The 10,645-nt window shown below is 43.4% G+C and overlaps 1 protein-coding gene across 4 annotated transcripts in view; it reads right to left on the bottom strand.

Moving 5' to 3' along the window:
* KCNAB1 (potassium channel, voltage gated subfamily A regulatory beta subunit 1) overlaps nucleotides 1–10,645 on the bottom strand; it is a 296,623-nt gene that overhangs the window by 62,427 nt on the left and 223,551 nt on the right. For all 4 annotated transcript variants that reach the window (XM_015425542.1, XM_015425540.1, XM_015425543.1 and 1 more), the window contains exons 4-6: nucleotides 3,271–3,350; nucleotides 858–902; nucleotides 92–136 (exon numbers count right to left, since the gene is read on the bottom strand). In XM_015425542.1, coding sequence (XP_015281028.1) covers nucleotides 92–136; nucleotides 858–902; nucleotides 3,271–3,350 — 170 coding nt within the window. The remainder of the gene's footprint in view (nucleotides 1–91; nucleotides 137–857; nucleotides 903–3,270; nucleotides 3,351–10,645) is intronic.

Below are 10,645 nucleotides of genomic sequence, written 5' to 3' on the forward strand. Positions count from 1 at the left end.
GTGGTGTGTTTGTTTGGGGGGGGGGGGGGGGGCTTTTTGCCAAGCAAAGCTGGTTTCTTTATAGCTTCAGAACAACTGAGAATAAACTTACTTTCCTCCCCAGTAGAGTTTTGTTGTAATGACCAGACTCGACCTCCTAAAAACAAACAAACAAAAACAGAATGCATTACAGTTGTCATATTGTTTCAAAACAAAACTGCAGGATAAAAATTCCTTTCTTTGTGCTTTTCTGTTTATTTTTTTTGGTAGCTTCTGGCCCCATACTAATTTGGTTTATCCCCTGATTTCCAAAGCATTTTTGTACCTTTAGTTTTTGCTTCTTTCTTTATGGGTTTGTTTCTTCTCACCCCCCCCCCCAGCTCTTTTGAGACCACTTTTACCCAGGGTTGCCAGCTCTGAGTGGGTAAATAGCTGAAGGTTTTGGGGGTGGAACCTGGGGAGGGCAGGGTTTGGGGGGGGAGGGACCTCAGCTGGGTACAACACCACAGCAGGGTTTCAATGCCCTCCAGAGCAGCCATTTTCTCCAGGGGAACTGATCTCTGTAGTTTGGAGATCACTTGTGATAGCAGGAGAGCTCCAGGCCCCACCTGGAGGCTGGCAACCCTACTTCACCCAGCATTTTTCTGGTAGCCGATTTTGAGTAGGCTTTTTCCTCGTGTGGAATGTTTCTGTCGGTTTCCTTTGTTCCACCCGCTCTCACTCACTTTCAGCCCGCTTTTCGATGACTGGATCGTTGGCATCACCAACCACCCCTTCTCCTCCTTCTCCCGCCCCGAAGACAACTGAACTGAACACTTACGAACCTATTGTTCTTATAAAATGCACGCTGAGAATTGAATGCTAAATCTTTACATTACCTCCAGCACTTCTTTTTTATGATGTTCCCCAAAATGACTTCTGCTCTGTGTGGATTAAAAAAAATAATGAATGTTTTGAACTTAAAAGTAAGAAACTGAACTTGTTGATCAAGGTTTACTGTTGCATTCATGACAGTAAGTTTTTACTTATCTGCACAATTTCATATAAGGATAAGTGTTTGAAAGTCACCTTGAATGGACCACTATTTCCATCCCAGTACACATGTAGTAGGTTGCTAACTCTGAGTTGGGAAACTGGACATTTGGGAGGTAGAGCCTGGGGAGTGGGGTTTGGCGAGGGAAGGGACCTAGGTGGGGTACAGTATTAGACAATCCACCTTCCAAAGCAGCCATTTTCTCAAGAGGAACTGATCTATGTCATTTGGAGATCAATTGTAATGCCCAATCAGGAGATAGGGCCTTAAGACACCATCAACATATGCTAGTCTGGCATTTTCTTGCCTTTGCAAGACATAGTTGAATATGTCCTTACGGATCAGGTTATGCCATTTCCATGTTGCTGTTGTGAGGCAATAGGCTGTAGTTCAGAAATTCAGCCAGGGAATAGAGGCAACATAATTGTCACTCTTGTTAAGCCAATTGTGAGTCAATGGCTGCTGCTTCTGTTTAATTGTGCCGTCTCCCCCTTCTGCAAATGTCAGTACAAAGTCTGCACTCTCAGAGAGCAAAAGCACTGCCTTGGTTTAGTCAGAAAATGCCATCTAATTAATTTGACCACAAAACACATGAGAGGGCTTAGGAAAAGATCTACAGTGAACCCAATAAAACTGTGTTGTTGAGAGAAGAAACCAATCCCACATGTACAAAGAGGGCCCACAGAAGAGTCCTAAGACTACTGGTGTGTGAGACTTGGTAGAAACTTCAGTCACTAACAACAAGGCTGGAGCACAGAGCCATTTGGGATTAGGCAGGTAAAGAAAACTAAAGTTTGCAATAGGATCCAGGGGCCGGAATGTAAGCTCTTCAATGGAGGGGATGTGTGCATTGGTGGCCACACAAAGCTAAACCTGGCCCAGGTCCCTATTTAGTAATCTATATGAAATTATTTTGATATGAAATGATTCATATTTCCAAAAACCACCCGTTATCAACAAACAGGTGGTTTAAATTTTCCTCCCACTTGTAAGAGTCTGAATCTCAGTCAAAGAAAGAAGACCCTGTAAGATGAGAGGAAAGTTGTCATGAACTTCTTCACTGAGACAAATAATTCCCTCCTTTTCTTCACAACTCCCCTATGAGGAAGGTTAGGCTGACAGTATGTGACTTGCCCAAAGTCACATATGGCAGTTCATGGCTAAGTGGGGATTTGGTCTCCATAATTTTAGAGCAACACTCTAACAGTATACCGCTCACATATTGGATACTCAGTATGAAACTCCACATGAATCTCAGAACCTAAATACTGGCTTCTCAGACGCCGAGGCTTGACAATATGGGAGCATTTGTTTGGTTGAGGTAGGGTCCAGACCACCCAGGGCAGCAGAATCACCTCACTTTCTGTATTTGGGGAACCAGCTGTATATCCCCCCCCCCGGAACCAATGCACAGACAACCAAAAATGGCTAAAGACAGAAACATTCCCATTTCTTTTTCTCTAAAAGCAGGTCCCAGGATATCAAAATCAACTTTTTGGGCCAACATACAACTTCTAATATTAGGGCAATGGCACTTTGCGCCACCCTAACCCTAACCCTCTCCCATCCCAGCAGTTTTGCTGTTTGAAATTTTTCTTTAATACGGCACAGAACAAACATATAATCACAAACACAACACTATTTTTTTTAAATAAAAGAAACCTGAAGCATGAAGGGAGGACAAGAATGACAGCCGAACCAGCATTTGATTTTTCAGTATGTACAAGCAAGCTGTAAAGTTAGCATTACACAGCAAATAGAAGGACTTGCTGTAAACACTGTTAAAATGTTAATCTGTCATCGCCCTTCTTTTATAAGGCTTGTTAATGCTCACACAGACTGGAATGTTCAGCTGTGAAATAAGCAAGTGGTGGAAATTACCCTGTTTTCCCGAAAATAAGACCTACCCCAAAAATAAGCCCTAGCAGGATTTCTAAGCATTTGTGGTATAAGCCCTAGTGTGTCTTCTTGAGAAAAAATAAATAAAAGACAGTGTCTTATTTTCGGGGAAACACGGTATCTCAGAAAGACATAGATCTTTATCAAGAATAGACATGATTTTGACATCAAGAGACTTAGCTACCAAAGACTTCAGATCACAATCCTGTGATTATGGTTTATGCCAAAGTGCCTCACAGTTGTCATGTTGCTACCTAGCATGCATGGGACAAAACTGGCCACAGCCGGACCATTCCAGGGGCAATGTTACTCATGCACATATATGCACTGAAGGCTTATTTTTCTGCCCAGATACTTACTTGCCAGCGGCATACACCTCGGCTGTGTCAAACAGATTCACTCCACTGTCATATGCAATAGTCATTAGCTGCTCGGCAACCTTTGAGAAACAGAGTTTAAATTAGTCAAGAGAATATGGAATTCTCCATCTACGACCCATTAGGAGCAAGTTAGAATAAAACAGTCACAACAAAACAAAGTCAAAGAACTCTTCCGAATCACGCTTGGTTTTGTGTTTTTTAAAACTGTGTGGATTAGGAGATGAGACAGATTTAAGAAACAACGCCAGGATCCCATTTGTGAAGGGTCCATGGCCATTTCTGTAGCAGGACAGACCAATGTATGCTTCTATTCCAGCAATACAATTTGGTATTGTGATATTGTGCTACACGGAGGGCTCAACCGCATGATGCACAAGAGATATGGGATACCCTATAGTTTAATACTAATTGTCAGATCTACATAGCTGTTTTTAATATCAGGGAAGTGGTGATGGGAGAGAGGGTATTGCACTCGTTCTTCCTGTGCTGATCTTCCATGATTCCCATTCTTCCTTCCATGATCTAACCCAGCTTCTCCAAGCTGCTCTGCAGGGGAAAAATACAAGCACAGAGTTCTTTCTCTTTATGGAGCCAATTGCTACTGGGGGGGGGGCAGTTTGCTTTGGAGAGATGGCCTGGGAGGAAAGAGTTAAACACCCTCTCTGGTAATGCTCCTTCCCCCATCTTCAGAAGAGTTTGCACGGGGCTGCCAATTACTAAAAAGAAAACTCCAGACCAGGGTGGTGGGGGTGGTCCACAGTCTTTGGCTCGAGAACCAAATGTTGCTCAGTACAGAAGTAAATATGGCTCTTTTAAACAGGAAATGAGTTCACGTGTTTTAGAGGGGTAAATGGGATGCTGGAGGGAATGGCAGGCAAAGATTTTTATGGGACTAAAGGGCTTCTTGAGATGCCTTGAAGAGTTAATGCTTGAGGTGAACAGTTCCCAGCAGTCCAAATGAGAACTGTTATGTATTAAGATGGCCACGGCTACGCTAGCCAGGCCATGCGGTCTGGCAGACCTACAAACCTTTGGTCCGAGAACAATAGCCACCTCGGATCCTAGCGCGGACCGATAGGTTTGCCCGGATCCTGAAAGGGACCTATAGAAACTTGGGCCATGTAAATGCAGCCTATCACGGGAATTGGGGGTGTGTTGGGTGTGAGTATGGACACGCATATAAACCAGCCTCGGACCGGCTAGTTTATCTTCCATTGTGATGTAACCTAATAAACTTGAGCTGATTTCACCATGCTGAGCCTCCGCACTCAGTACTTTTTAAGAACGACATGCAGATTTATGCCAGAGCACTCAAGGAATTGTACTGGTTCTGTATTGTGTATATTTATTTCTTATTGTGAGATCTCACAACAGCTAGCGATTGGACGGCAGAAACTCAGCAGATTATTAATCAACTCATCAGTCATCTGTAATGTTAAACTGTACTGTTTCAGTTGTGCATATGGGCTTTCTTATGCCAGTGGTTTGTTGATCTCTTGCTCTGAAAATCTGATGTATTTTGGCACCTTAAGTACAAAAAGTTGCTGATACCTACTCCAGAGGATCCTAATCAGAGGTCTTCTGTACCACATCCAGTCTTGCCTTGATTCTAGGGATGCCGCCCTCCAGGTGGGACCTAGGGATCCCCTGGAATTACAGCTCGTCTCCAGACTACAGAAATTAGTTCCCCTGCAGAAAATGGATGCTTTGGAGGATGAATTCTATTGCATTCTATCCCACTGAGGTCCCTGTCATCCCCAGGCTCTCCAGGAGTTTCTCAACTTGGATCTAGCAAACCTGGATCTGGCAACCCTACCCCCCCCATTCCCCGCTGGTGGCCAGGGAGGACCTGGCAACCTTACTACACCACAGGAATGTTCAGTGCTGATGCCACAGATTGGACGGTTGGAATTGCTTTTAGGATGAAGCTGCACAGTACAGCAAGAACAGGGCTACTGCCTAAAACAGCATCCCAGAGGTCATTTCGGGGGGGGGGAATGCAGGGGATCGCAGTTCCCCCGGGTGAGGTACATGACAAAGTCCCGCCTCCTGCTTCCGGCCGCCCCGCTTCCGGCCCTCATTCAGCCAGGAGGAGGCAGGAGAAGAGGGAGGGTAAGTTGCTTCCTCCCTGCCTCTCCCCACCCCTGCCTGCTTGGGGCCAGGGAGGGCCTTCACGGGGCTTCCTCACACACCTGCCGGCCTTGCAGGTCCACCGCCAGGCCACTCATGGGGCTCGGCAGTGGAGCCGCAAGGCCGGCGGCGGCCAGGACCGTTGGGGGCGGGGTGTGTGGCCTTATGACACACTTCCGGTGATGTCAGGGGGTGTGGCCTTATGACACACTTCCGGTGATGTCAGGGTGTGTGGCATATGCTAATGAGTTATGCTAATGAGTTCCCCTAGCTTTTTTTCTATGAAACGACCCCTGCGAGCATCCCCATATTACATTATCTTCTGTCTCCTCCTAAAGCACGGCTTCACTTTCCTGATGTGATTCCACACCATGTATTGATGCCAGCAAGCAACACCAAGTGAAATGAAGCCAAAGGTTAAGAGAACATGACTCAAGGCTGCCATTTTCAGCAGTAGTCCTGTTATCTACAGTTGAGCTTCCCAGCTCGCCATGCTTAGCTTTCCAACAGATTGCACTTTGAGACCTATAGTCCATACTGTGTATTTACTCGGTGGTGGTGGAAAGTGCCGTCAAGTCACAGCTGACTTACGGCGACCCCATGGGGCTTTCAAGGCAAGAGTGGTTTGCCATTGCCTGCCTCTGTGTCACAACTCTGGTATTCCTTGGAGGTCTCCCATCCAAGTACTAGCCAGGGAGGACTCTGCTTAGCTTCAAAGATCCTTCCAAAGATCAAAGATCCTTTCAAGGCAGCGTGTTTCTTCTATACTGTGTAAGTATACTTACTCATATCATGTAAGCACTAGAAAGCAAAATGCAGCGCCAGGAGAATGTCTGCTTTCAGCTAAGAATAGAAAACAAAATTCTAGACCCTCCGGCTATGGAAGACAGTTTGAAAACATGTATGAAAGACCTGGTGAAATCTTAGAAACTGGAGGGGGTTGGGTAAGCAGAACTCCCAGGGCTCAGAACCAGAACTGCATGATTGTAGGCCTCTCTTCAGAGCCACCAGAACAAATATATGCAGATTTATTAATTAAAATTATGTTCTGTCTTTCTTCCGTGTACACAGGGTTCCCAGGAGGTCTCCTCCACAGGCCCAGATCCGCTTCCCTTCAGCAAGGCAACTGCACGATGTGCCTTCCAAATGCGTACTGGGATTGATCTGATGCATGTTTACTCAGAAGAAACTGCCACTGAATTCAATGGGACTAACTTCCAAGTAAACATACATAGTGCCAGGTCTACTCAGGATCATAGCACCTTATAGTACCAGGTCTACTCAGAATCATACTCAGGTCCATTCAATAAGGTTTGGTCCAAGGAAAGCGTTTTTAGAATGGCACTATTACAGTGCAATCCTAAACAGAGTTACACCCTTCTAAAGCCATTGACACCAATTGACTTAGAAGGCTATACATTACATCGTTTAAGATTGCACTGTTAATATTCTAAACCCAGTTGTTTTTAGTAAAGAATCTGCTAAAATCTTTGAACAGAATTTTTGTGGGGATGAGCAACAATTGTATCTAAAATTCTGCACGGAAGTGATATTGTTATTGTCATCATTTTAAAAGTCCTGAAGTTCATGCAATGAGTTTTAGGGTGTGTTTTTTTACTGCAGACTTTACACAGTATAGATTCTATTCATTTATTAAGGCAGCTTACAAAACACAATTAAAACATCCAACAACTATAAAAACCCTCTCACCTAACAAAATGTTTTTTTTTTAAAAAAATCAATAAAATGCCTGCAGGATAGACAAAAATGTAATGAATAAATCTACTTTATGGTGCCTCCTATAATTTTCCAGTGCTCCATTTATGCTCTTAGCATAGTTTGGTTTTGAGTGACTGATGCAAAAAGAAATGGAGTGTTTTTGATAAGAGGATCATAAGTAACCAGAACACAGGTGAATTTGACATCTGCAGTGAACCAAAAATAGCTCTCAGCAAGTCATAGCTATTGACATGGTACCTTGATAGGCAGCCAACAATTTCTGATGACCCTACACATTTGAAAACCCAACGATTCGTGGCCACAGTGGTAACTGCTGATGTCACAAGTGGTTATGATTCATTTTGGAAGTGGCCTTATTACTGATTATAATGCCAGTGAGCACTGAGCTGACTCAGCATTGCTATTCTATGAAATTCAGTTCCTTGAGAATGGTAATACTTCAACTGCTATTTTAATAAAAAAGAAGGAGGTGATTTGGCCAAAAGGAAATGCTGAAAACTGTTTGTTTTATTTGTTTGACACTGGCTGTTTATCTTATTTTTGCCTTTCCCACTGCTGAAATAAGATAGCATTTTCTCGCAGCTATAAAAACAATCTCAGTTGTGGGTGAAAAGCAACTGTAAGGTTTGTGCATAGCAGAAATTTTGGAGAGGCAGGCATACAGGCGTCTAACTTGGGGGTCAGTCGCCATGCTTACAGTGGTGCCTTACGTAAGTATACCCTTCTCATCCATTGAAAGCAAGGAGCTTAGAAGGGCAGAAGGTTTGCCTTAATGCTCATGTGTATGCATTTCCATGCATGTGCATGGGAGAAAAGACACATCTGCCTGCCAATTCAGGAATTCAGCTTGAAGAATACCTGGGTAGGAAATTGAAGTCTGAAAAATGACTACTTTATCAAATCACACTAAAAAAATATAACTGGATATTCTCAAAAGGTAAAAATTGAGACAAAATAGGTACAATTTCGTGGCGGAAAGTGCCATCGAGTCACAGCCCACATATGGCAACCCCTCAGAGTTTCCAGGACAACAGAATTCAGAGGTGATTTGCCATTGTCTGCCTCTGCATCATGACCCTGGTATCCCTTCATGGTCTCCCATCCAAATACTAACCAGTGCCAGCCCTGCTTAGCTTCTGAGATTTGATGAGATCGGGCTAGCCTGGGCCACCCAGGTCAGGGAAGGCACAACTTAGGTACCAGAAAATAGAACTGTCCCTGGTAAACAGCGACAGCTAGAGAATATGGGTGCTTGGCCCATAAGGACTAAGGAGTTTCAGGACTAAAGAGTTTCAGAGCTTAGCCACATTGGTCTGCAGTAGCACAACTAGATTCAAGTCCAGTAGCATCAGAGACCAACAGGATTTTTGGGATATAAGCTTTCAAGAGTTATAACTTCCTTCTTCAGATCTCTCTCTAAGGTGCTACTGGACTCAAACCTAGCTATTAGAGTTCATTAAATGCTACCTTCTGAAGGATGAACTGAAGAGAGCAAATTACAGTGACCTTCTAACAAAGTGAGATGTCAGGAACCAAACTGTCCATATTTACATACTGGCAAAAAGCCACTGCTCCCTACAGCATGTGTCTGTCAAATCAAGCATTTCAGTGATGTTTCTTTTTCCTTAATAATTCATCAATTTTCTGGGATGAAACTGCAACCTGGTTGCACATGGGGGGGCAGAATATGCTCTACAACTTTTTTCTTTTAGAACATGGTCACCTGCACATTAGTAAAGAATGTTTCCAAAGTACCATCACTTAGCGCTTACCATTTTATTTCTATAAACAACCTCACAAAAATCAACTGCATTTAGCGACGAAAGTGCTTTCTGGTCCCAAACAATGGAACACACAAGGTGGTATTGGGGTAAAAAGATATCCCATGAATTAGATTTTCAGAAAACAGTGACTCAGGGAGGTACTTTCCCCTTTCTCATTTCACAGAAAAATTACCTAGTAACAGTCCACAGAACTGATATGAGTTATTACGTGTGTGTGTGTGTGTGAGAGAGAGAGAGAGAGAGAGAGAGAATCTAAATAAAATATATTTTGCCTACAATGATCTCAGCTTTGACTGTTAGAAACAGGCTCTGGGAGCTATGAAACACACTGACTTCTGCTACCAAAACCAGCTTTTTGGTGAGACATTTGACTATCATGAGATAAACTGGAAATTGCCTTGAGTAGTAATATAAAAAAATCTATCCTAGATGTTGTTTTGTTGTGATGCCAATAAAGGTAGTCATGTGTGATAAGTGTGCTTCCTCTTGGGCACAGAGTGTGTATTGTAAGAAGCCGCCCTGTCAGGAGGCCCATGTTTACATAGAACAGTATGTTCAAATCACAGCTCTGACATTTTAGCATGTTTAGCATTGGCCACAGCGTGAACTGAAAGGGTCATCTCTGAAAACAGACAGGGCTGTTTCCCTCTGTCAGCCACTTTTGTTCAACCATTCTCTGGGACCCAGTTTGCTTAAGCCTTCAGCTTTCAGTTATAGAACCCTTTTCCAGTGATGAGAACCCTGGAATGTAATCAACACGGCCAAATTATATTAACCTCATATATAATATTTCACCATTTTTAATTCTCAATTACTTCTCCAACAGGGCAGATTCAATAAAACAACCACTAAGAGATAAATGCATGTCCTAGACAGACTACTCTAACTCAGATTTCACATTTAGTGCCATCTGTCTCCATTGCTCCATTAGAATTGGCCTGCCCAACTTTCGACCAAGCCAGCTGCCCATGAAAGGCTTAATGAATCCAGTGATGCTGCCTGCCTGGAGCTGTAAAACAACATAAAATGAAAACAATGTGCAAAGTTGTGCAGACAAGGCTGCCTGCATTAACTTGGTGGCTTACAAGGTTTTGCTGGTTGGTCTACCAGGAAGCAGGGTTCCCCGAAGACACCATTATGAGAACATTGTCAGTTTCTAAGATTGTCAACGTGGATGCCTGTAGAGAAATATGTCCTGTCCTTATAATGGGGGCTTAATGGTTTTGTTCTATTATATTTTTAAATATATATTTTATTATATTTTAGCTCCTGTTGATCCTAGCGCAACTCCATTTAACTGCATCCCATCCTCTCCGATGTTATTAGCAGAAATCACTGAGAGCGGTTTGCAGACACTAGTTGTCATTTTCCATTGCTACACCATGCTCTGAAGTTCTTCATTGTTCTTGCTGGGCAGGTTTATTTTGGCAACAGATGTGGGGCTTTGATTTATATGTCAGACATCTAGTGTGACTTCACTGGGGTGAGTATTCCAGTAGACTGCAACATTCCTGGTACCGGAAAATAATTATAATGAGAGAGAATTTGGGGGATGTGCCAGGTGTTTGCAGACATCTATAAACTGTTTTTCTTTCTGCTGCATAACACTGGCAGTGCAGCACTGAATCCTTAAGCTTCAAAGTCCTGATTTTAAAGTCCCAGCCGTGGAGGGGAAGGAGTTCAGAAGGCACACCAAGAGT

This window comes from Gekko japonicus, unplaced genomic scaffold (assembly GCF_001447785.1).
Source record: "Gekko japonicus isolate JY-2015 unplaced genomic scaffold, Gekko_japonicus_V1.1 scaffold702, whole genome shotgun sequence".
NCBI lineage: Eukaryota > Metazoa > Chordata > Lepidosauria > Squamata > Gekkonidae > Gekko > Gekko japonicus.